Raw genomic sequence first — 25,664 nt, forward strand, 5'->3', positions numbered from 1 at the left:
GTACAAATCACTTACCCAACACAGCGAGAAGGAGGAACATGGCACATGGAGCAAGTTGCCGATGAATCTGTTTTGGCGATCCGATCATGGTGTTTGAAGCCGGAACACTGAGATTTCTTAACAATCCCCCTATGTTTCTCTGGAGCCTCTGTTGGTTGCCGGGAATCTCTCGTCTGTGTCCTGGGATCCTCAGATTCACTTCTACCCCAGCATTAGCCCAAAGGAATAGTCCTCTGCCCAGGTGTAGATGTTACCCCTTCAGCTTGGTTTTCATGTTCCCTGTCTGGGAAGGAACCGAATGTATGAGACACAGAAATTTGGTCACGAGACCCAGCGCTTGGTCAGAAAGAGGAAAGGGTGAGTTGCTTAACCACACTTTACACAATTCTAAAAAGAACTTGCTAAATGCATCGGTTAGACAGACACGGGCCTAGAGCCTTATACCTGATGCGTGTGTTAAAGTCATTGGTTAGACAAGAATTATCAGAGGCTACGTAATAGACCAACTATGGTTTCAGGGTGTAAAGGTGGTGCAATCGACATAGCAACAAAGGGAATGTTCAGGTTGATTGGGCCACACTTAGAATGTTCGTGCCAGAACTCTCTTGATACATAACCTCCAAAGATATTAAAGAGTTGCGCTGCCGGTCTGTGGAACTCCCTGCACCTTCAGACGGTCCTCAAAGGCTCCGATATAAGGGGGCATATGAGCAATAACCCCCGAAGACCCAAAGCTCGAGTTTGCTTGGTTACCCCATATGTATCCTATGTAACCTCTTTGAACAGCCGTTACCTCCACATAACATCCCGCTCTGTTGGTTGACTTGGAAATTAGAATCTAAAAAGTTGGTAAGTATGTAAAATACCGCTCGGATTAAGACTCTGTTGTCAGACTTCCGTTCCTATCGTCGTCATTTAGCTAGAGATCGAGGAATCTACAGTCCAGGAACCAGCAACATAAACGCGGCATCATCGCAGACCAACACGACACCCGGTAGAAGAGTAAAATATTTAAACAGCATTTAGTGAAATGATATTTAAGTTGTATAGAGTCATTTGCTGTTCCATAGAACTTTACATGTTTTATTTCCAAGGCTTACACCAAAACCAATGTATCTGTGCTTAAGAAAAGTAATTTAAAAAAATGTAATTAAATTAAAAAAAACTAAAGAAAAGGAGAAAAAAAAACCCGTTTTGTGGTTTTAGCAGAGGAAGAGCTCATTCATTTTGCAAGTGGAGTGGTTAAAGCTTTATCATAACGTACAACGTAACCTGATGCGCTGCGGGAACTGTGACGCTATATAAACAAATTAATAATAAAGGCGATAGATACATTTATTGATGTGAACAACATGATTTAAAGTGAAAAAAAATCATATATGAAATAAATGAATGTACTAACAGTATTAAGGGGGTATTTCATTTTATTTTTTTTGAAGATTGATGAGGGTTCATGGGGCTACTCATTTTCTTGAGTGAAGGTCCAGAATCCTTAATGATGAAAGAGCAACCACGGGCTTCAGTTTCTCTTTTCTCCGGGGCTAACATGAGGTTTTGCAGAGGTATAAACCAACAAACCCAAAAATATGTGTGTTTGGTGTCCTGTGGCAATAAGAAGTGTGGGTTGCAACGCTTGCGGAGCGATCTCTGCTCTGTGCCGGGACAAATCTAAGCCTAATGCTCATGGTTTGTGAGGCATTTCGCACCACAAGAACTTCCGGTTTCCAAAACCCATGGTGCTTCTCCACCTCAGCGATGGTGATTGATTGGTACGTAGAAGGAGGATGGAGAGGAACGGAGACAAGTTATATAGCCCTTCATTTTAAACCAATTATCTCAAAAAGAAACATTGATTAATAGGACACCACAGCTAAGAAAATGGGCACTTTAATCAAAGAGAAGATGGTGTAGGTGGTACTATTGTTGGGGCCTACAAAGAAAAAGGTGTCCCTTTTGAGGTCCTAAAAGACTAAGAGTCTTCTACCTATGACTGTGCCAACATCGAGTATCAAAGGTATCACTTTCGGCTAAAGACATGCTTTTTACAATGATCCAGGCAATGGCTACCGTCTACACCCAATCTTCCTTTGACCCAATTGTGAAATAAAAAAGTCCAAGTTCATGAGTAGTTGGATGGGAATCTGGTGGCTCTATCTATCTTTCTGCCTCCCCTGTTGGTTATTCCTGACCATCGTATCAGTTGGTTCTCGGCTCTCTGAGGTTAATGGGAATTATAGTCCAAACCATCAAAGGATCTTCTGTTTGGCACTGTGCGGTGGATGGTCCTTTATTTTGTATAACAATTATCAAAGTAAATGCGCCTCTGAGCCTGTAGTTGAAGTCAGGAGATGGAGTGAGTGAGGAAGCGTTGGTTATCTGACGGGCATGTTCATGTAGATCTTCTTGTCTAGAGTGGAAAAAAGAACATTAGATTTATATCCTACATTATATGTTAGAGAATTTAAACATGCATGGGGTAGACATACGGCTCCTAAATCTAAGACAAGGCCAACGACTGATTAAGGTTTCAGTCATTACAGCAGGAGAAACGGGTGCCTAGACGGGGGCCGAATGGGGCCGATCTGTGGGGCAGGTTCTGGGTTTCTATCTGGACCAATAATGGATTTGAGGGCTGTTCTACCTTTTTACGGTAGTAGACATTACACATTCATTTTAAAAGTCCACATAGTGTCTATCAATATCTGTAACTGGCTCGGGGTGGCATTTTTACCACTTTGCACCTAAATGACTGTGTAACGCTCATCGTTTTTTACCATATTACTCACCGATTTCCATGCGTTTCTGGAAGGCTTGTTTAGTGCAGAAATATACAACCAAGATTATAATACCAGTTAGCACGATGTCCCCAAGGATCACCCCTGCCAGGGTTATATTGTCAATTTCATAACAGTTTCCGCAAACAGCCTCTGGAAAATATGAGGGAAAGGGTTAAAAAAAAAAGGAGTGAGGGCAAAATGTGTGCAATTTACCAATATTTTACCAGGATGTTTGTTACGCTCTCTCCGGGCTTTTAACGTGAACGATCCAGGCACTTCCGCTGTGCTGTTAGACAAAGTCTCTCTTTGTTTATCTAGCGAGAGCCGTGTGTTTATTCACATATCTTACCTGAATCTGAGGATTTTGCAGAGGCTGAAAAAAAAAGATTAAAAAAAGAGACTTTTAGATCACTGAAACATGTAAGGAAAGTCAATTTTAACAATTAAAAAAAAAAAATGTTTGTAAATATTTAAATTTAAATTTTACGATATTCAAAACGCGTTGCCCTTAAAAAACCGGCAACAATTGTGCCGTTACAGGATGCATTTATTTCCCACATCACGTAAAACAGTTGTTTTTTCTTATACCGCTACATTAAAAAAAAAAATACATTTGTACCGAGAATATAATTTTTTTATTTATATTTATTTATTTATATTTTTTGTATTATTTTGTGGAGGGGAATACTATTTGACAAATTACCTGTATATATTATGATTTTTTTAAAAAAAATAAAGATATATTACTCAAAGTTTCATCATTTTTAGGCACGTTGCTTTCTTTTTGCTTTTTTACCCAATAACCCAATGTTTACACTTTACGCAGTTCAATAAAGAGAAGAAAAGTAATCATTTCATCAGCAATGCAAATATTTAACATAAGTCTCAGTTCGATTAATTATACAATTATTAAATTAATCTGGCTAGTATAATAAATTGATCTTGGCACACTGTAATTCAATGTTTATTTAAAGAAGCGTTTTTAATCCAGTTTTAACCCATTTAAGTAAATTGCAAAATGCGCAGGGTTAAAAATGTTTAGCCTGCTATAAATGATTAAAAACAATCTAGATATGCCTTATTTTACAATAAGAAAAATGTAAGTAATATGTGCAATTTCATTAAAATTGTGACAGTGCTTTTTTTAGACTATTCTAGAATTCCCATCACCCTCAGCCAGACAGATTCACCGTGACTACTGCACCCCGCAAAAAAAGGGCTGAATAATCTTTAATAATTATTATTTATGAATGGCAAATTTGTTACAATGGGTTCCCATGATGTTCCTTTAATATTTATTATTGGTTATACATGGTGCAGGGCAGCACAAAAACAGCCATTGTTCTGCGTAATGCGTTTTTTAAGGGTTCCGCAATTAAAGGGACCACATCATCACCACTCTATACTAAATGTACCCCAGAGGTACAGACATGTTGCCTACTCCTGAAGAAGATGGCCACCGGTCTAGGGATTAAATAAGGCCATGTCTTTCTATTTATTGGTTCCTGGTAGGCTCGCCCCGATCAATGGCCTACAGTTGGTCGTTAAACCCCTCGGAGTCACCTCACCGATAAGCAGCCATATTAGCGAAGCCTGCAGGATCGCGCCTCGTGGTGCCTTCATGGTCTGGCTCCCGTTAGATGTCTCCGAAAACCCCTCGCAAGCTCATTCTATGTTTTCTTGACACGAAGGACAGGAAGTCTCAGTGGTTCTCGCCTCTCCCTCATATGAAAAAAAAAAAAAAAGAACTCGTCTGGGGGGGAATTATTAAGAGCGGCACCGTACAGTCAGCCACTTCCTCTATCTTTCATGTTCTAAAACCTGCCAACTGTCCCGGTTTCCAGTCCTGTGCTTCTCATCAATGCATTTCTAAACCTTAGCCATTATTTAAATTATTATCCTACTGGTCACTGGCAACAGAGTAACCTCTTTGACGGGCTGTTCAAAGCGACAGTCCGGCCAGCATTTTAATACATAAGAAAGCTGAGTTCTCTTTAAATACCTGCTTGGGGGGGGGTTCTACCCATACCCCCCCCCATGCCCCCCATATCCATTCACCCATATTTTCTGCCCCCCTATCTTCCGGGCAATAAAAGTGTTTGGCACTTGATATACTTACCTCTAGTCAGTGTCATTGGGGCAGCTAACTGGTCTCTATTCAGACCCCATGGGCATGCGCAGAAAGCACTCTCATTGGTTAAAAAAAAAAAAAAAGCTTGAAAGGACTTGAAGCCCCTGAAACTTACAACATCAAAAAGTCTCTATATCAGACAATGTCTATTTGGACCAAATATTCGCACCTTTATTTTTTTACAGTTTGAGCCGAATCAGCTATGCGCTGCTTTAAAGGGTTAACCAAGAGTAACTTTCCGCACAGGTTACGCAACATTGTTTCGAAGATCAAAAAGTGTAGTAGAATCAGCACAGTAACCAATTCCTGAAATCCGCTTTTTTCTTTACCGCTTTATAAGTAATTCTGACGACCCTATATATTAACATATATGCGGTTTAAAAAGACCTAAAAATGGCCAGCGGAGAGGCTCATCCACGTGTAACGTTTCAACCTTTCGTCTTTCTCTGCGTTACATTGTTGCGGCAGGAAACCAGATATAAAAATGTCCCACGTGGGTAGTGGCACCGATGCGTCGGGGAAACGTTACTTTGTACGTGGTGAGTGTTTCCACTTAATCATCATCTTAATCATCTACACACATAGGCAGCGAGAAAAGGTGTGAGGTCTGCAATGTTTATTAATCGTTATACAGTAACTCCAAAGACTAGGACTTATCTGACGCTGAATTCACTCAATAACCTATTTCTTTGGAAAACTGAGATCGTGTGATACAAAGAACATATAGGAAAATAAACATTTAGTAGGAATTTGGTTGAAATGGAATAAAAGGGAAAAAAAATAAGAAGTATTCCCAGTTGAATACCTAGAGCCTGCTTGCTGATCAGACCCATTCAGCCCGTCTAGTCGCCCTTTTTCCCCTGTTGTAAAGACACAAACCTTAATCAGTCCTGGTTCTCGTCAGGAGCCACATCCCTTATCTCATGCATGTTTAAATTCCCTCATTGTATTAGCCTCTACCCCTTCTGCTGGGAGGATTTTCCACTTATCCACCACTCAGTCAGTGAGTAAAAAAAAATGTACTTTGCGCAACCGGCATTTTTTAACTCAGTCTACAAATATTATGCAACGTCTCTTAGTTACCAATGTACATGTGACATCTATCCACAGGGCAGGAAAAAAATGATAAAATATACCTTCTCAACAGCTGTTGTTCCAGAGTCTAGCCAGCAGGGTGCGCTCAAGTTAATTTTTACGATTTTTAAGAAAAAAGCATTAAGATTTATCAATATTGACATTTTGAAGATATTTTTGTGGACATATATTTTATTAGTATGCTTAATGCACATGGGTAAATATTTATTTTGCCCTATTTTTATGCATTTGTTTCTATCCCTCCCGCACTCCCCCAGGGATTACACGTCTGAATGTAACAGCAGTACAGTATAACCTAATTACTGACATCACTGCTGTTTCATGATTATTCCACTAGGTGGCGCCACAAGAAAGCACATTCAGAAGAGTAGCGTCTTTACATTTTTGTTTTTTTTACCTGATTATTATTATTATTATCATTATTATTATCTTTAGAGCTTTCTAACTTTTACTTTATTTTTTTACATTTGCCAGAAAATGTATTGTCCATCATTTTTTTTTGGATATAGGAGAAACATTTTCATCAGTGGGGTCCTACATTGTTCCTACATTACTTAGGCCCAGAGTGCCCAGAGAGCCCGCATTACGCATGCTCAACAGGCCCTTTCTGCCAGAGCTCTCTAGTTAGCCTGACACAATCTAAAACTAGTAATAAATATAAGGAATTACCACCACAATCCATAGGGGTGCTCAGGTGTTTGGTAAGCAGAACCAGCAAACATAAATAAGCATATATTAACCCCTTAATGGCAAAGCCCGTACATGTATGGGCTCAAAATGCATTGCTCTCAATGGGTTTAGGGACCGCCCATTGTCCTTAAGGGGTTAAATAAATATTAATATAATTATATATTATATTGTAATTTACCAATAAACATTAAATAAACATGTAATATTGTTTTTTTTATCAACATTAAATTCCCAAGAAAAATAACAGTATTTATTGGGAAAATAAAAATCCCCCCACCCCCAAAAAAAGGAGAAAAGGAAGTTTTTCAGATATGATGCTATGTGTCATAAAGCAGAGTAAGAGTTATTAGAGGGGGGTGATGTCACCCAGTGAATCATTTAACACGCAGTTTCATGCTTGGCCACCAGGGGCAGGATTCCTACGTGTATGTGCAAAGCATAACATACAGAGAAAGGTGTTTGAGAATTCGATTGCGTGTGAATTAGAATTCCAATTTGTTTCATATGTTATGTTTTAAACAATTACGGAATTTTAATGTATCCATTTGTTTAAAGTAACTAAAAGGGCGAGTTTGTGGCTCCAGCATACATCCCCATGCGGTACATCTGCTCTCATATGTCATACGAGGCTCTGTCAATTGGCACAGCGACGTATAGTGCTGTACATACTGCCGGCACAGTCTATCCTACCACTTTCACTTTCTTCCAGTCCTCTTCACTGCCTTGGTGAGTACACTCTCTCAGCTAAGTGAGGACAGTTCCAGCACCCCATATTGTGACAATCTTGCCAATAATATCGCTGACACTTGCAGTAGCGACGCTGCACAGTGCCGTACACACTGCTTCTAGTGTGTCTTTTTCTATGGGGTTCACAACGCTTGCCCACTTCCCTTTCCTTTCTGTCTGCCAGCGCTGCACTCGCTTCCCCCTCAGTGAAGTTTAACCTTGGCTTGTGGTAGGGAGAAGTGAAGCACAGGAAAGGTGTGATGTCACGGGTGTCACGTGCGTCACGTCTGCGGGCCGACATATGGAAGGAACGTATGGAACAATATATCCCGGGTGTCATCAACAAAGCTCTAGCGGCCTCTGACAGACACGTAATATTGTGGCATCCACATCAGGGTCACGCAACCCTTCACCGATTTATCCCATAAGTCATAATTATGTAAAAACCAGCAAAGAAAACCCCAAAACCTTATTAAGTTTACTTATTTACTGAACACAAATCTTTTTCGTTACCTTCAGTGCTAGGACGGGGGCTCCTAAAGAGTTAAAAACAATAAGACTAAGCACATATTTTAATGAAAAACAAAAACAAATATTCACTATTATAATATTGAACATTTTGGACTCAAATTTAGTTCGGCTGGGAAAAAAATGCTTGAATTTTCGGAAATAAATATATAAATTGTAAAGAACGAATATGGATTCACTTGGATGGAATTCTATGTCCGTATTATATATATATATATATATATATATATATATATATATAATATATATAATATATATATATATATACCCAACGCTGTTAACTTCTACCCCTAGGTTGGGTATGTTTTTAATTTTAGGTAATCTAAATAAATTTGAATATTTTGGTATTTAATATGCGTATAATTTAAGATTTATGATTTACTTTTTTTTTTTTTTTTTTTTTTTTTTTATTTCTGTTACAATTCACCAGCTCTTTTTTTATTTTGGAAAATAAAGTATAAAACAAAAAACATTTTTGTATTCTTTAGGATATTGGCTCAAGGCAAATAAATGATGATTCCAACGAACAACTTTTTACGGTAAATGTCTCTATGTTCATTACATCATCAGTTTATTTTAGAAATATCAAATTTTGAAAATTTAATGAACCATTAAACGTGTTTGGATTTTTAAAAAAATATATATTGTACGCAATAATTAAACCATTAAAGGGAAAAACATGTTAAATAAATAGGGTCTGGGCTCCTTTTCCAGATCTTCACCCAAATGTTAATAAAATAAAATAAAAAACTGTGCAAGTTGGTTAAACATCTTCCTTGTATTATAATTTTATTTTTTTTGCCTAGAATTTTTTTTGACAGTGAAATTGAAGAATACATATTTTCTGATGATTATATTTATTGTACGTTGCACAGTCCCGCTTGCAAAATTCGGTAAAAACGAAAAAAAAAATCCACAATCAAATAAATTTTTCTTTATTACTTTATTTCATTCATTTACTGTATTTACTGTAATTCATTTTCTTATATTTTTTTGAATCATTTGGAAATTTTTTATCAAGTAACTTGGAAAATGACAAGATATATTTTTATAATGATATTTTACTTAAATGTTTTCATTTCAAAATTGAAGAATATGTAAAAAAGTAAAAAAAGAGTCTATTTTTATTATATTATATTATTATTATTATTATAATATTATTATATATTTCTTTCTGTTTTTTTATTTGTACATTTGAATGCGTGATAACGCGTCTTTTCGGAGGAAAGCAAAATTACAACTTTTAAAAAATCCCTGCTTTAAATCAAAAATTTGATGTTTTTAGTAAATAATTATTCATTACGAGTCATGCATTCACAATTTCATTGTAAGTACAGCTCATACAAATCATGAGTAATAATACCTGGCCCAATAATTTCCAAAATAATTGACATGACCCCGATGAATTACCTAAACTGCGGTTTATTTCTTAAAAATCTTATTGTGTGATACACGCAGGACTTTTAACGTAAAATAGGATTATTCGCCTAGATCTACGCTAAATTCTTTATGAAGAACTCTCTTCTTTAATCTACCATGAAAACATACTCAATCCTTCCTACTTTGTTAATTAAAGTGAATCTCCCACCAAAGTTTTTTATTACCAGCATCAGATTAAAAATATTGTTTTGCTTTTGTAAAGCAGTTGTAGTTCGTGGCCCGTAATATAATGCTTTCAGGCAGCATTTTATCAATTTGTATGATTTCTCGCTCTGTGATGTGAACCCAATCTACTAGACAAACACCCTGACTCCTTATCATACTGCCTGTGGGCAGCCATAGAAAGGCTCGGTCTTAATTACCCAGTCAGACTCTCTGACTAATGGAAGACTATGAAGGAACGGGCTTTGAGCCGGAAAAGTCACCTAAAATATCACATGACTGTCAGCAATGGTGGCCTCCAGGTCTGCAGATAAAAGGAGTACTTTATACAGCACTGTTTTTTTTTTACTGTATACAGCGCTGGGGGGTTATATTACTGTATACAGCGCTGGGGGGTTATATTATTGTATACAGCGCTGGGGGTTATTACTGTATACAGTGCTGGGGGTTATATTACTGTATACAGCGCTGGAGGTTATATTACTGTATACAGCACTGGGGGGTTATATTACTGTATACAGTGCTGGGGGGTAATATTACTGTATACAGTGCTGGGGGTTATATTACTGTATACAGCGCTGGGGGGTTATATTACTGTATACAGCGCTGGGGGGTTATATTACTGTATACAGCGCTGGGGGGTTATATTACTGTATACAGCGCTGGGGGGGTTATTACTGTATACAGTGCTGGGGGTTATATTACTGTATATAGCGCTGGGGTTATATTACCGTATACAGCGCTGGGGGTTATATTACTGTATACAGCGCTGGGGGTTATATTACTGTATACAGCGCTGGGGGTTATATTACTGTATACAGTGCTGGGGGTTATATTACTGTATACAGTGCTGGGGGTTATATTACTGTATACAGCGCTGGGGGGTTATATTACTGTATACAGCGCTGGGGGTAATATTACTGTATACAGTGCTGGGGGTTATATTACTGTATACAGCGCTGGGGGTTATATTACTGTATACAGCGCTAGGGGTTATATTACTGTATACAGCGCTGGGGGTTATATTACTGTATATAGCGCTGGGGGTTATATTACTGTATACAGCACTGGGGGTTATATTACTGTATACAGTGCTGGGGGTTATATTACTGTATACAGCGCTGGGGGGTTATATTACTGTATACAGCGCTGGGGGTTATATTACTGTATACAGTGCTGGGGGTTATATTACTGTATACAGCGCTGGGGGTTATATTACTGTATACAGCGCTAGGGGTTATATTACTGTATACAGCGCTGGGGGTTATATTACTGTATATAGCGCTGGGGGTTATATTACTGTATACAGCACTGGGGGTTATATTACTGTATACAGCGCTGGGGGGTTATATTACTGTATACAGCACTGAGGGTTATATTACTGTATATAGAGCTGGGGGTTATATTACTGTATACAGCGCTGGGGGTTATATTACTGTATACAGCGCTGCGGGTTATATTACTGTATACAGCGCTTGGGGTTATATTACTGTATACAGTGCTGGGGGTTATATTACTGTATACAGCACTGGGGGTTATATTACTGTATACAGCGCTGGGGGTTATATTACTGTATACAGCGCTGGGGGTTATATTACTGTATACAGCGCTGGGGGTTATGCTCAAGAAGGAAAATATTGTTTGTAATGGCACTTATTCTTGAAATGTCCTGATTACAGCCCCCCTCCATAGTGTGGATGGCAAAGATCCAAGTGTTCTTCATCTAAATAAAGATTCCATACATAATTATTAGAAATAATAAAAAAAAAAAATACACCTTCATCAGTGACTCCGTTTCACTCTGATGTCATTAAAACATTAATTTATATTTGTTTATTTTTTTCAAAATACTGTAACGTGCGATTCCCAAATGTTACGCGATAACCGCTAACTCTCGTTTTTTCCATTTTCTAGTAACTTCTTCTCCGGCTCCCTTATCGGACCATCTTATCTCCGCCAGCTTCCTCCTGCGCTGTTTCCACCTGTGCCTCGCGCGGGGGGGGGGGGCGCTTTGAATTTTAGTTCCTCTTTATTTAAATGTCGCGCAGCCATCGGCTCCCTCATTTAACCGCCTGAGAGCAGAGGGAGAGGAGAAGGTCTATTAGGATAAAAGGCTGGACCCTTACAGGCAAAACACGCAAGGTGAGGAGGGTATGAATCCTACCCCTTCTGCCTCCAGAGGTAAGAACCGTAACGCATGATCTCACAATACAACAGCGAGGTCATTACGGCAATAATGCCATACCTTGGAACCGTCAGGGGTTGTCTCTAACTTCAATCTCAGTGTCTTGGGGTAGATTGGCTAATTCCTAGGGGTTTTTTTTACCCCAGTCCTGGGGTGAATGGGACAGATTCTCAGGGTCACACAGTCTGGAGCCGACTCCTTAATACAATCCTCTGATTTAATGACATCTGAGCATCCCGATTGGTGCTATATCACAGCTGGAATCCCTGCTTGAATACAGGTGACTCCATTCAGATTATCTTTACCTCTTGCCAATCCATGGTTTCCATAAGGGCTGTTTTTAGAACCATTTGGTTCCTAGAATCAGCCAGAAACCTCAATAGACTATATGTGATGGGTTATTAAAGGGTTAACATTGTTTGAATGAATGATTGAAGCATCTGAGGGTCAGGGAATTAAGATTTTTTTCTAGACAGGACATGTAGGCTAATATACTGTACTAAATTACCTAAAACAAGTCCGACTGACTTTGCAAAGGTAATAAAAACAATGTTACGCATTTTACCTGCTCTGAACTGAATCAAGTTATTCTGCCAAGAATGTATTTTTTACAATTTGTTTTTAGGATGAAATGGCTTAAATTATATAGTATTGGGTTGTTCAAACCACCAAATGTTTTAAATGGCCATGATGCCACAAATAGGTGTGGTTAGAGGCGGGGCTGGGGGTGGGGCTTTACCCAGTCTTTTTATGTGTATTATTGCGGGGTATTTGTACAACTGAGTGGGGCATTTATTAGAAGAATAATGTTTTTTTTTAACCCGTTTAATTTATAAAGCCATTCCCTGCTGTTTCTATACACATTATCGGGGCTTTTAGGGCTGTAGAACCCTGCGATCCCGTCATACCCAGCAAACATTCTGACCTCCTAGAAAAGAGGGGCATCAGGGTAGGAAAGAGGGGCATCAGGGGAGGAGAGAGGTATCAGGGAAGGATATAAGGGAATCAATGGAGGAGAACGGGGCTTTAGGAGGAAAGGGGGGCATGGGGTATTTAGCTTCTGATAAAAAATACACCATATGTAAATACCCCATCTCTGTGCACATATATATATATATAATTGAGTCAGACAATACTTAAGGTCACGGGAAGTGCCAGAGCACAAAGCTAGATATCTGGGGATTCCCTCTGCACGTATTTATTAAACAGAGTGACAGCAGATGGCATTTCCCTTTTAATGAATGATCATATCTTTACCGTACACAACAAAAATACAATGAATTGGGGTGTTTGAGGGAGAAGCCCCGAGACAGAAGGTTTAAAGGGGATGCCCCTGATGATATATTCTGGATTTTGCAGATAGCGATTCTCTCTCTCCTGCAATCACAAAATGTAGCTTTTCATATCGATCCCTTTCAATCATTTTTAATCTACCTGTACTGTTTAATGCGCGTGCAACTCCTAGTACTCTTAGCCTGTGTATAAACCTAGGTATCGTTTGTTTCCCACCACCCTGTCTAAGCATGAGAATGGTGGTAAAAAAAAAAAAAAAGGACACCCAGTGCTTGCGAATCAATCTAATTTATCGATAGTTGCAATGTTTACAGGTTTTTACTGACTATGATGTCATTAACTTGTAAACACCGTTTTGTGGATTTCCAAAACACTGAATCACGCGCGGGGATTCCTGCTCAGGTTTGGGACTCACTATGTGACACAGCCACACACCCACGCTTACACCACTTCTCTTTACTGAGTGTGACATCTGCGTGAACGTCCCACTCAGACCCGCAATGGACACAGCTGAATTACTCTACGAAACTTAAGTTCACAAGAACCCAAAGTAAAGCGTTAACTCGAGAGACTGACAATTAACTCGGTATTTATATGAGCTTTAGAAACATTAGAGCTCTAGAAGCTCCTAGAAGATATTTCTCACGGTTCAATCTCCCTCAAGCTGAACCATCGCTGTCCAAATTAGTTTTTTTGGTCAATAGCTTTCAATGGAATGGGAATATACAAATACACAAAATAAAAGTAATTAACTGATGTATGGTTTTGGCTTTTTGGTTTGACTTTTGATCCAAATACCACCCAAGTAGAATTAGGGATGATGACGTATTTCTACAATGAACCAGATGATTCCTATATTGAGCTACTTTGTTTTTTTCTAAAATGTTACTTTGTAGTTGGTGTTTAATGATTGTTTCTTTTCGGGTGATACAGTTACATTCGTAGGTTTTAAAAAAAAAACAAAAAAAAAACAGAAGTCCATTGAGTTCAGATTCTCCAAGAGGTCCTTAATCCCACCGATCCTGAAGATTTTTCCACTCTTTAAAAGCTCTTCGTCTCTCTCCCTCTCTCAGACTGTAGGCCGTATTGTCCTCCACCCCAAACTGTCAAAGAACTATTGGAACGCAAACGCAAGCATAAGGCAAGTCAGGTGAGACACGAGAAGAGCAAAGCATGGGAGATACAATCCGCCGTTCACTTTTATTGACATATTTGTCCCAGAGAAGATAACTTAAAGACAGCTCTGATACTCTTTAGTGGACCAACATTCATAAAGAGAGTCCCATAAGGATTTAACAGGTCTGGAGTGATGATGACGAGGTGGCCCTGGCACTTTAAGGCCAGCTGCCGCCTGATATGATATTCTTTTTAATTGTTGTTTTGTGTCTTGGATGTATATTTTATATAAAACATATTTTGGTGCTTCTTTTTCAAGGATTCTGCATCTCTGCTGGAATTCAATCAAGAATCAGGTGTGTTTCTGAGTTATCGCTGTCTGCATCTTACGGGATACTGAATGCTTTCTCTTTGGCTCCTTTGGGGGAACTTTATAAATCCTTGATAATTATCTAAGACTTTTACAAAAAAAAAATGCAACAATTCTGATGGCGGTGATCTACAATAATAAAGGAGTAAAAACTTTAATAATTTAATGATACATTTTCTTTATACAGAAAGACTTGTTACCTATAATCTTTATTTGCCGTTTTGTAGGCGCAGTGGGTTCTGCATCCTTTGTCCATCTTCACGACCAACAATCAGATGGCATCCATCCATACCAAAGACTTGCTCCTCAGTATACCTACCCTGTCCATGAGGGTATCTACTCAACTGGATCTGCCGCGTTGTACAGCCAGGGGGAGCAATATGCAACAGAGAGAACCGAGACTCAAAACCTGGATGCCAACCTTGGGGTGAGATGTTCCGGCATGCAATTAGATCAGCTAATGAGCTAGAACTTGTCTGCCATCAGATGTCAACCAATCAAACAGTAATTATCTACTGTTTCAGGTGGTGTCACCTGGTTCCTATATCGGCTCCTTCAGCCATGCACCTTCCTGGGTGGAAATCAATGCAGGAATGTGTTCAGCAGCAGGAACCGAGTCTTTCCTGAGGATTTCGGGGTCTGTGGTTCCAGACATGATCCCAATGGACCTGGAAGAGGCCAGAGCTGAGATTCAAAGACTAAGCCCTGAACAGCTCCTCCAGCGTGATGAGGATGGAGATACGTAAGTCCCTACTTGTGACGGTGACAATCAATAAGCTTACAAAAGGCTTTATTTCCTGAAAATAGTGGTCCATGGTCCGAACTTGGTCAACACGGCATTCATTACATTTTTTTCACTTGAATCTTATGGGAGAGCAAAGAGGGGAAAGGAGGGCAACAGAGAAGGGGTATATCGGAAGGACCGATGACTCTCAGTGGTGAATGGTTCTAACCATCAAACTCATGGCTTTCTTCTCCCCTGCAGAATCCTTCATCTTTATGCTGCAAAGGGTCTACGGGCTCTCTCTTACGCTGTGGCCGAGCAGTATTTGCAGTACGGTCGGCTAGACGCCAAGGAGCACAATGGGAAGGTAATACCCTCTGTCAGTAGCTAAAAATGTCAGCAGCCAAATAGATATATCACTAAGGCGGCCCCTTCTAATACCCCAGTTGGCTTCCATTCCATATCCATTTCCATGTCCAAGTCAGACAAAGCAAGGGCATTACAGGGGTATTATACGATGTAACATCACATTACCACATATGACATCATCAACAAATTTCACCCTGACACCAGAGACAGAATGGTGGCCACTATGCAACGTAAATGGGTCCACTAAAGGACTTTATTAATAAAAAAAACCCTGGAGTTATGACTTCATGGAAGGGCCACATAATGGTGTAGTAGGACCCAACTCTGAATGACGTTTAGGAAGAAAAAAAAAAATATTTTTTAAATAATGACCACAATATATAAATCCTTCCCCGCATGGAAATCTGATTATTTAAACACCGGTTACGGAGCAGTCCTCGCCGTCCTGTGACACTCAGCCACAAGCGGAAACTTCTGGTCTCCATGACGATCACTTCCTCTTGTAGACAAATTAACCCATCATATTCCCTGCCGTTGCCTGCGTCGTAGGTTGTGTTTAGCTTGACTCCAAATCTTTGACAGCTCTTTACCCATTGGTGCGAGGAAGTTAAAGTATGAGATACATTTTATTCATTCATAAAACCCGTTACATTTTTTTTAGCGTCACATTTTTTGGTGGTTTCATTTCTGTATAACTTTCCTTATTTCCGATTGGCAGTCTCCTTTACTAGTCGCGGTGGCAGCCAATCAGCCTCACATTGTATGTGACCTCATTATGCTTGGCGCTGATGTAAACGCTTCTGACAAGAACGGGCAGACCGCGCTTCACGTTGCTGGTACCTACGGACTGTCCGACATATTGAAGGTGAGTTCTGGCTGGGTTAGTGAATATTCCTACTTAGAATGACGACGGTTATTCCAAGATATAAATCTAATGTTAGTTCCGTCTTTCCTTGGTATTCAGGTGCTTCTAGCTCTTCAGCATCAACTAAATATTGACGTGGAGGCTCGAAACTATGATGGTGAGAAAGGAGCCCATTTATCTCTGATACATTGTGGCAACGTTTAAGGGAAATGGAGAAGTCCTTTGTCTTTAGGCAGTGTATTGTATGAAAGGTATTGGAAGTTAGAAACTTAGCAGCGATGATGATGATGTATAAAGGTCACCTTCACCCAAAGGTGTCTGATTTGCCCGCTTTTTGCCCCAATTCACGCACTTTAGCAGCATCCCAATAAAATAAATTAGGAATAAATCAGGCTTTCACCATACTGGAGGTGATGGGCAGTTGCCTGCACTAGGACTGGCACATTGTTACTGCCATTTACTGAAGATAACAATGGTTCTTGACTATACTTGGGGTAACTTTGGTTCTCCCTCTTCTGTCCAGGTCTGACCCCTCTTCACTGCGCTGTTATTTGCCACAACGCTGCCTATACCAGCCGAATAACCCACCCAACCTCCGAAACCCAACAGCAGGAACAAGAGACCTTGACCTGTGTCCAACTCCTTTTGCAACTGGGTGCCAACTGCACCAGTCAGGTGAGCGGTAATCATGGTGCCATGGTGCAGAACAGGCATAATGTATTGTATGAACCAGGAGAAACTTGTGACTGAAACCCAGTCTCTCTAACAGGATATCAAGAGCAATAAAACAATCCTACACCTGGCAGTGCAAGCGGGAAACATCCCCTTGGTGAAGTTCATCTTAGACCTGCCCCACGCTGACCTGCCCGGCCTTATCAACATGAAGGTGACTCTCGCATCTCTGTCCCCCCAACATGGAGCAAGTTTTGGTTTTGCAATCAGTGCCATGCTTTGGTCAGTGAGTGATGCGCCTCCCCTTTTTGTGCCAGGCTCATGGAAACACAGCCCTTCACATGGCAGCCGCCCTCCCTCCGGTACAATCCACTGAGTATCTGATCCAGCTTCTGCTCTGTTCTGGAGGAGACCCCAGCACTCGAAACCTGGAGAACGAGCAGCCCGCTCACCTGGTGTCCCCCGGAGAGAACTCCGAGCAGGTAGAAAGCACCAAGTTCTTTGTGCCCTATTGCTACCCATTTAATTAACCGAGTAGAGCCTTTAGACGATGAATAATGTATGGCGGACCAAAGAGGGACTGCACAAGCTAAACAGGGGCACTTGGGATTTACAGCATATATGTGGTTTATCCAACATTCCTTGGTGTTCGTGTAAACGTAAAATTATATTTATTTCAAGTGCCTCCGCGGCAGATAATAGAATATTTTGTTTATTAGTTGGGCTGTTTTGCTTTTTATTGCAATTAATAGACCTTATTCCTTCCGCAGATAAAGCTTTTGTTGAAGCGCAGACGTGTGATGTCATCGAGCCGCCAGTCATCATCATCATTTTCCTTATAGGAACCGAACAGATCCGGACTACTTCTCAAAGTCCCGAGTCAACATCCTTCCACCGGTGGAAGGATCATGTATCTCCTAATGGAGCATCTTGTCCTTAATGATTTGGGATGTAACCCCTTGAGTGACAGAGAAAGGGCAAACCATAGCTGACCTTATTTTTCTGACACTCAGAATGTTAAATACCCTCTGTAGGTGAATTTAAACTGCTTCTGGGCAGAGATGTCCAGGGGGTCCCTGAATCATTCCATGGTACCAACTCTTACCACATATTATATATATATATATATATATATATAAATATATATATATATTGCAATTCCTGGTTTCTGTGAAACTGTTAACCTCTTCTCTGCTGGACATTCACCTATTTTGTTTTATCCCAAATAACCCATGTTGCCCTCCATCCTGATCTTGTAGGCCAGGGGTGTCCAACCTGCGGCCCGCCAGCTGCTGCAGGACTACATCTCCCATAATGCTCCCATCAGCTCAATGGCTGGCAGGGGAGTATGGGAGATGTAGTCCTGCAGCAGCTGGAGGGCCGCAGGTTGGACACCCTTGTTGTATGCCAACAACCTTTTGGACGTTTAGACCAACGACGGGCTGCTGAGGCTGTTGTGTGATAGCAGCACCCATCTCCCATAACCAATGACTTGAGAAAAACAGCTCTTGGCGTCTCGGTGGGTAGTGGTCATAGTCCCCATTAGTCTTTGGCGATCTAATTTCCAATGAACCTAAACATTACTAATAATAAGGAGTTAATAATATTAATGACCCTTTCTTATAATAATCGGCTATTTGGGTCAGATTTGCGTTGGCCTTCACAGAAGCTGGAGGTCCAGATTTTGTCTCTACAGACTCCACAGCTGGATCTAAGTTCTCTTTTTACAAACCTTGGTCCAGTTTTTTTTATCATTTCCATGAAATGGATCACATATTAATTTATTATGGACCACATTGGTCTAAGAACGTGAAGAGCGAGCAGGACGGGAGAGGTTTATCACCGCGATAAAAGAATCCTCCTAAATCCTTGTGCAGCCGCTAGTTTAAAAAAAGTGCAAAAAAATAGTAAATTTCTCTTGCTATTTACCACTTTTACAGGATATTAAAGATTCACTGTTTCATTAGTAAATTTTTGCAAAAACGGGCTATTTCAAGAACATTTCTTCAGCCAGATGTTATTTGCACCTCCCATAAACTGTCATATTTTTTTTTACATTAAAAAAGTAAAACTTATAAGTGAAAACTGTGATTTATTTTTAACACTGACTTTTTAAAAAGTTTTTTTATGCATCTAACAAGTCCTCTGGCCCTTTTATTTATTTAATTTATGGGGTGTTTGTTTTTTTTGCATGTAATTTTGTATTAAAAAGAGGATCAGGTAAAATACAAAAATTAAATGAATTTTAAAAACCTCAATTTTCAATGCAAATAAAGATGTTCTGATATCTTTTTTTATGTTTCAATGCATTTTTATATACTTTAAAAAAAGGTTTTTTTTTGGCAAATATACAAAAAATTCTTACATATATGTTTTTCATCCTATTAAGAGAAATTTATTTTCCGCTTTATCTAATAATTAACACAAAATGATCCTGATTTAATGAGTACAAATATTTAAAATGTATTTTAAAAAATATTGTTGGTACGATTAGAAAGGAATTATTATGAACATAGCGCCATCTAGAGGGTATTGAGGAGACTGCATGCCTACAGGGGTAGCGTAAGCTGTAAAAAAAAAATTCATAGAAAAATACAAAATGTTAACGATGTTGCCTGAGGATGGATTTAATAATGAATTGATATTTAATTACTGTGAATGACGTTGGTTGACAAATCTTTGTGCTTTTGTCTATAATTAAGTCGCTCAATATATTAACCACCACGCCCTTGCTCCTTGGTGCCGGAAGTAATTAAAATTGGTATAAATGTAAATAAATGGTAACAAATCTGATGCCAAGAAGGCCAGGGGACAAGAATTATACTTAATTACTTCATACAAGGACAAGAGACACATCGGGGGGGGGGGCATCCAACTGATACCCCTCTGAGGTTTTACCCCAGAAGTGACCTGGCGCACCTTATGAACATGCGGCACAGATCTCTCAGCTGCTTTGTATAGCCAGAAAATCCAAAAAATAGAAATACATTCTAAAAACATTTATTTAATTTCTAATTCTTGGCTCGTCAGCCTTTGGAGCTCGCTGATTGGAGATTGTTGGGGAAAGCCGTATCACCTATCATACTAAATGCCCCTGATGTCCATAAGGGGTCTCATACGTTGCAGACATGGCTACGTCTGGTTCGTCGTAAATCCCGATTGGACCTTGGTATTCTGCCCATGGGTTCTCCTGTCTGTGATTGGCCTGTGGGGTTAGAAGATGGGAACAGTAATGATTGGCTGAGTGTTACATAAAAGAACAGTGAGCTGTTACAATGTAACCGTAGAGATTGTGTGACTCACAAGGTCTCCGAGCTGCCATTGGGTCCGGGAGGAGTAATCCGGTCCCACTTCTTCATACTCATGTGCATTCCTGGATGCAACCCAGTCCTCATAGTCACCCTCTTGGATAAAAGGCAAAAAAACCCCAAAACATCATTAGTTATTTGAAGAAATATGTCAAAACGTCGTATTTATTTAGTGATCTTCCATTAATGGAATAGTAACTGCGTCCTATTATTTGGTGGATTTGCAAGCTTCGCATACCTGGCCAGCCATGGGGTCCGGGGTCCTCCCTCTCGGCGCTCTCATAGTGAGGGGAAAGAGTCGGCCAGTAATCCCGACCTGGGTAGTAATACAGTCCAGACTCTGAGGTGCTCTCCTGTGAGGAAGATGTGTGCCACGGGCAAAAAATTAATTAACCAGAGTTAAGTCTTAACTCCAAATGAATTGAGGATGAAACCTAAGGTTCCAGCACGGTTATCTCACCTGGTATGTGCTGGAACCCGTCTCTGACGCGCTGTCTATCAGCAGGGTCTTCTTGGCGTGGGTGTTGATCAATTCCCCATCACCGTACTCATTGAGAGCCTTAGGTCCACTGTGATAGACACACAAGAACACACAAATGTAGCCGTATAAAGGCTGGCTGGGGTTTATACGAATTTAAGTAACTGATTACAGGGAGACATGCAGACGGACGCGGATGAAATAAGAGAAGAAATCTTAATTAAGTGTTATAACTCACCTCTCTTCCTTCTTTACTCCATCCCCTGTAAGAAGCATCAAAATGAAAATGAATTAAGACATCCCACTGGTGACCACCGGTGACCAAAGTGTGGTGATTGTAGGGAGGGTTAGAAATATACCCAGCGTGTGGAACGGAAGGAATATTAATGTATCCAGATTGGAAGCAGAGAATTCTGACCTTGTCATCGTCTCTGGGAGACGCAGCCATTAGTGAACAGGGAGTTCGGGTCCGTGGCCCTGACTCTTTTGTGACTTTTAATTGTCCGAGGGGTGATTTCAGTGTTATAAATCCACAAACTACCCCTTAGAAACCCAACAGATGTGTCGGTTTATTACCTGCTTGTAGTTTTGCTCGGTGTCTCTTTACCAGGCAGCAGATAAACGCACCGTTCGACATTAGAAGGGCTGCTGCCCCGACACACACGGCCGCTATGATGAGCATCGGAATAGAAGATCGGGCTTCCAAGAGAAAGAAACATAATATTGTTATTTGACAATAATCAGACTTTACTGAGAGTCACGTAATACTTTACTTTGATACTTAATCAACCCAACTTTTCTTCTTTATCTTACCTTCCGGGGGTGCCACTGATGGTTTGGGTGCAGGAATCACTATTTTGTGATCATCTGTAAGAGAGTATCACATACATGTTACATGTTATCATGATCTTTCACCACATGTAACAGTGAGTGGACGACTATGTGCCACCTCTCATTGGACTATCACAACCAAGTCTAGTTGATAACCTTGTGTGGTGACGCTAATCACGGCCCCATTGTCTGCATAGTCGCTGTCCCCCAATACATTGACCGAGTTCACCGAGAAGTTATAGGTAGTTAAGCCTTTTAGCCCGGAGAGTGTGAAGACCGTCGCCTGGGGTGGGAAAACATCCACATACATGTAGCTGTCAGCTCCTGGCCATCGGTACCTAAAACAAACCCCCCATAAATTACCCACAAGGGAAACATAATGGTTAAACGAAAAAGCAGAAAATGATAGAGAAGAGGACATTTTATGGGTAAAGGGTTCAGTATAGTAAGAGCAGGAGAGTTGGTTCATTCATAGAAATAATTAAGACACTTAATTCTAGAAATAAAGTATTTTCAGGGATATGGTAATAATTACTTTAAACCTGAAATGTTGTTCCAGAAAGAAACTCACCGGACCCGAAATTGTTGCTTTTCTCCCCCATCAAAGCCTGGGTTCCACCCAAGTGTCACCGAATTATGTGTGAAGCCAACGACTTTTAGACCATGAGGAGGGTCTGGCCGACCTATAAAAAAACAACAAATAAGACAAAAAAAGACACAGAGATATGTGAGATGATCAATGTCATTATCTGGACCAGGAACGACACCCATTGGCTCGATGAAGAATTAAAGTTCCCTGATCTAACGTCCGCTCTTACTGGTGCTGACGAGCTGAATGGAGAAGCTGTCGACCCCGAGGGCGTTGGTCGCCGTGCATGTAAAGAGAGCGTAATCGTGAACAGCGCTCACATTGGCGATGACCAAAGTGCTGGTGTGAATCCACGTCTCGTGAAGGGTCTTCTCTGAATACCTGAAAGAGCAGCGGAATATAAGAAAAGGACGAGACGGCCATGAGTGAAGGGAGGCAGTAGGACCTCAGATGTCCTTCAGCAAAGTTTTCCAACTCTTTGAAGTCCGCTGGATGGGGACACTTTCTCTCCGTGGGATTTAACCTTGACATTCAAGCTGGTTATTTTATTTTTGTATCAATTTTACGAATGTTATTCACGTGAGGTATTTTTTAATGTGTCAGGATCTCTTGTATTGCTTTTGGCCAGGGGCGATTGGGACAGAAGTCCAATAATGGATGTATGACTTGTATAAATGTCATATGGTGACTTGTGTAATTGTATATGGGTGTTTATGGCTCAACTTTAATAGAGATCACTTTACAAGAGCACATTTTGGGGAATACAATAGAGTCAAACCTATGAGATTCTCAGGTAGGAAGGTTCTTCAAGACTCCTGAGAAATAGTCCACCATTGGTTTTAAAAATGAACATTTCATCTGACCTTTAGGAAACGATCATATAATAGTTGTTTTTATTTTAAATAATACACCATTTCATATTACTTGTGCCAGGTTCCATGGACAGTTGAACGGACTCCACAGAAAGAGGAAACTTTTAACCGTAGAATGAAAAATGCACAGAAGAGTCACCTGGGATTTTTGAGATCCAAAGACACTCCATTTTTTGCCCAGCTAAAAGCCACATTTGGGATCCCCTCGGCTTTACAGACAAGGCCTGCTGTGTTCTTCCCGTCCCCAGACACGGCCACTTTGCTCAGGTGCACCCCCTTCTGTATCTCTGGCTTAACTGCGGCCACATGAAGAAAAAGGACAATGTTATCAGTAATTAACCGACAAGTTCTATTGAGTATTTAGCATCAATTTATCTATCTATCTATCTATCTATCTTCTAATATTGAATTAATCTGTTGCCGTAACTCAGTGTTCCAAATTAAAACTCAGGGATGAGACTCATGTCTCCTATTGGATTGTCTAACATTCCTTGCTTCTCTTGTGTCTCCTGAACCTTACTGGCACTCCCTTAAAGATTATACATAACCCAGTCTTACATACATCGAACAACCAGGCGAGCATCAGCTTTGGCCGGTGGAAGGATTCCATTGTCCACAATGCACTCATAGCGGCCTGCGTCGGATCTCTTGGCTTCTGCAATTAATAGACGGCCAGTGAGACCACTGACTTTGCGTTCCAAAGCTGAGAGATCCCTCTCCTCCTCGCCCTACAAGAACAATGTCTTAGTGAAAAAGTGAAACTTTGGATCTGTAACCCACCTAATGTATTGTATCTCATGTGTGTAATGTTGAAGACAATGGTCAGTTTATGGTGCTTAAAGAAAATAATATTACAATGTATTTTGTATTCCCAAGGGCTGTCATAAAAAAACCTCCACAACCAACCAAACTCTCATCACATGGCCTCTGGGGTATAAAGGTGTGACAGAGCAGGAGAGGGACAGGACATAGAGACAGATGGGGGAACATGGATACATTGTTACAAATACAACGACGTATAAGAATAAATTCCAAACCAGCCATCTCCACTGAAACATTGTATCTGTCACGGGATTCGCATCAGCCGTACACACGATCTCTGCGGTTTTTCCTATGTCCACCTCTGTGGGGTCACCAAGACTGCGAATGGATGGTGCATCTAAGAAGGTGTCAATAGAAAGTTTAGGATAGGGTCTCTATACAGTAATTAACTTAAAATACTGCATTTTATGACTCTCTTCTTGCCCGCCTGTATTCGGTGTAGATGGATAAGGTCAAAGTCTATGTACAAATAGGAAATTTCCAACCAGATGGTGAGTTTGACCCTATGGAGGAACATTACCCCTGAAAATCCGTCTACAACTAGAAAATTATACACTAAAGTCTCAAAAGTCTCATATAATAGTAAATTGATATAGATTTTAGTTTTGTAAATGTTTTAGAACATGTTCAGGCTCATTAAGGCCAATGGTCCTTTGTGATATACAATAATTCATAATATAAATAGCACATTTATATTGTAAAACATATATATAATAAAACATTGTATTTAATTGGGTTGTGGGCCAACGCTGTCACTGTATCAGTGGACAGAGCCACACACTGTGATCTACTTAATTAATTAATTTGCCGTAGTACCACTTACACTGCACATCCAATCGAACGATCATACTGTTGTTCCCCTCTGCGTTTTCACAGGTTATGTTATAATCGCCGCTGTCGGTCCGGCTCACGTTCCAAATCTCAAGATTCCCTTCCCCTCGTAAGTGATGTCTGTAAGCTCCTTCTATACCGGGAAAAGAAGGATACAAGTCTTAATAATTTACGAATACATTAAAACCATACATCAGAATGTAGCAGAGTAACATATATAAAATAGCAGCATCTTACCAGCACCATAGATGCTGGTAAGTTAACAGAAGGCCCTTGAGGCTTCCATGTTCTCCTACCCATTCCACCGTTCACCATATTGTTCCATATGCTATTCTTTCCTCTCACCTCCAGTTAATTTCACTGGCCCAAGGCTCCATCTGTAGGAAGTCACTGGAGGGTTGGCTCTGATGTGTAGGGGGATGAGGGCACCTCCGTGCTCCACAGCTTGGACCAACCTTGGCTGCTCGTCTTTGAATTCAGGAGGAACTGGAAAAAAAGGAGATCATTCAGAACCCTATTGAGGTCAACATAACCAAAGGGTGCTTTGGTTCCAACTTCAACCTACAAAAAGCATCTTCTCTAGCGGATCAATAGGTAGGAATACCCACACAAGATGTTGAGTTTGTAAAAGGTGTTAACTCCCTCGTTCAGGACGCTGCTGTAAGCCTCACATGCAATGCGTTTTGCATGGTCTGTGGAGACTGCAGCGAACGTGATGCGACTGGAGCTGGACATTCCATTATATAATGACGGCCTCATCCCCAGGTTCTGTCCAACCAACCTGCAAACA

General features: G+C 40.3%; 3 protein-coding genes across 3 annotated transcripts in view; 1 reads left to right on the forward strand and 2 right to left on the reverse strand.

Moving 5' to 3' along the window:
- The window catches only part of LOC149272792 (peptidylaminoacyl-L/D-isomerase-like), a 29,827-nt gene extending 24,915 nt beyond the window's left edge, over window positions 1-4,912 (reverse strand). Inside the window, exons 1-3 of the mRNA XM_089506743.1 lie at window positions 4,897-4,912; window positions 3,127-3,150; window positions 2,787-2,927 (exon numbers count right to left, since the gene is read on the reverse strand). Coding sequence (XP_089362869.1) covers window positions 2,787-2,927; window positions 3,127-3,150; window positions 4,897-4,912 — 181 coding nt within the window. The remainder of the gene's footprint in view (window positions 1-2,786; window positions 2,928-3,126; window positions 3,151-4,896) is intronic.
- Window positions 4,913-5,392: 480 nt separating this feature from the next.
- On the forward strand, window positions 5,393-17,985 carry LOC149272793 (NF-kappa-B inhibitor delta-like). The gene is made up of 11 exons (XM_089506744.1): window positions 5,393-5,447; window positions 14,101-14,177; window positions 14,701-14,940; window positions 15,038-15,255; window positions 15,499-15,604; window positions 16,325-16,475; window positions 16,581-16,628; window positions 16,995-17,146; window positions 17,241-17,357; window positions 17,461-17,625; window positions 17,914-17,985. Exons 1-11 carry the CDS (start codon window positions 5,393-5,395, stop codon window positions 17,983-17,985), a joined length of 1,401 nt encoding a protein of 466 aa, XP_089362870.1.
- Window positions 17,986-20,222: 2,237 nt separating this feature from the next.
- The window catches only part of LOC149272794 (nephrin-like), a 38,963-nt gene continuing 33,521 nt past the window's right edge, over window positions 20,223-25,664 (reverse strand). Inside the window, exons 15-30 of the mRNA XM_089506745.1 lie at window positions 25,483-25,655; window positions 25,220-25,360; window positions 24,867-25,007; window positions 24,259-24,380; window positions 23,784-23,949; window positions 23,361-23,517; window positions 22,579-22,730; window positions 22,332-22,443; window positions 21,917-22,098; window positions 21,743-21,796; window positions 21,506-21,628; window positions 21,168-21,192; window positions 20,912-21,020; window positions 20,690-20,804; window positions 20,447-20,547; window positions 20,223-20,348 (exon numbers count right to left, since the gene is read on the reverse strand). Coding sequence (XP_089362871.1) covers window positions 20,223-20,348; window positions 20,447-20,547; window positions 20,690-20,804; window positions 20,912-21,020; window positions 21,168-21,192; window positions 21,506-21,628; window positions 21,743-21,796; window positions 21,917-22,098; window positions 22,332-22,443; window positions 22,579-22,730; window positions 23,361-23,517; window positions 23,784-23,949; window positions 24,259-24,380; window positions 24,867-25,007; window positions 25,220-25,360; window positions 25,483-25,655 — 1,999 coding nt within the window. The remainder of the gene's footprint in view (window positions 20,349-20,446; window positions 20,548-20,689; window positions 20,805-20,911; window positions 21,021-21,167; window positions 21,193-21,505; window positions 21,629-21,742; window positions 21,797-21,916; window positions 22,099-22,331; window positions 22,444-22,578; window positions 22,731-23,360; window positions 23,518-23,783; window positions 23,950-24,258; window positions 24,381-24,866; window positions 25,008-25,219; window positions 25,361-25,482; window positions 25,656-25,664) is intronic.

This window comes from Sceloporus occidentalis, unplaced genomic scaffold, assembly GCF_023333645.1.
Source record: "Sceloporus occidentalis isolate IW3139 unplaced genomic scaffold, rSceOcc1.0.p SCAF_419, whole genome shotgun sequence".
NCBI classification, from domain to species: Eukaryota; Metazoa; Chordata; class Lepidosauria; order Squamata; family Phrynosomatidae; genus Sceloporus; species Sceloporus occidentalis.

Excerpts from the sequence above, each read along its gene's own strand:
- LOC149272793 (XM_089506744.1), top strand. The coding sequence starts at position 5,393 with ATGTCCCACGTGGGTAGTGGCACCGATGCGTCGGGGAAACGTTACTTT. Across the intron at positions 16,476-16,580 it reads GTCCGACATATTGAAGGTGA|CTCTTCAGCATCAACTAAAT; the intron begins GTTCTGGCTGGG and ends AGGTGCTTCTAG. Across the intron at positions 17,358-17,460 it reads CCGGCCTTATCAACATGAAG|GCTCATGGAAACACAGCCCT; the intron begins GTGACTCTCGCA and ends TTTTTGTGCCAG.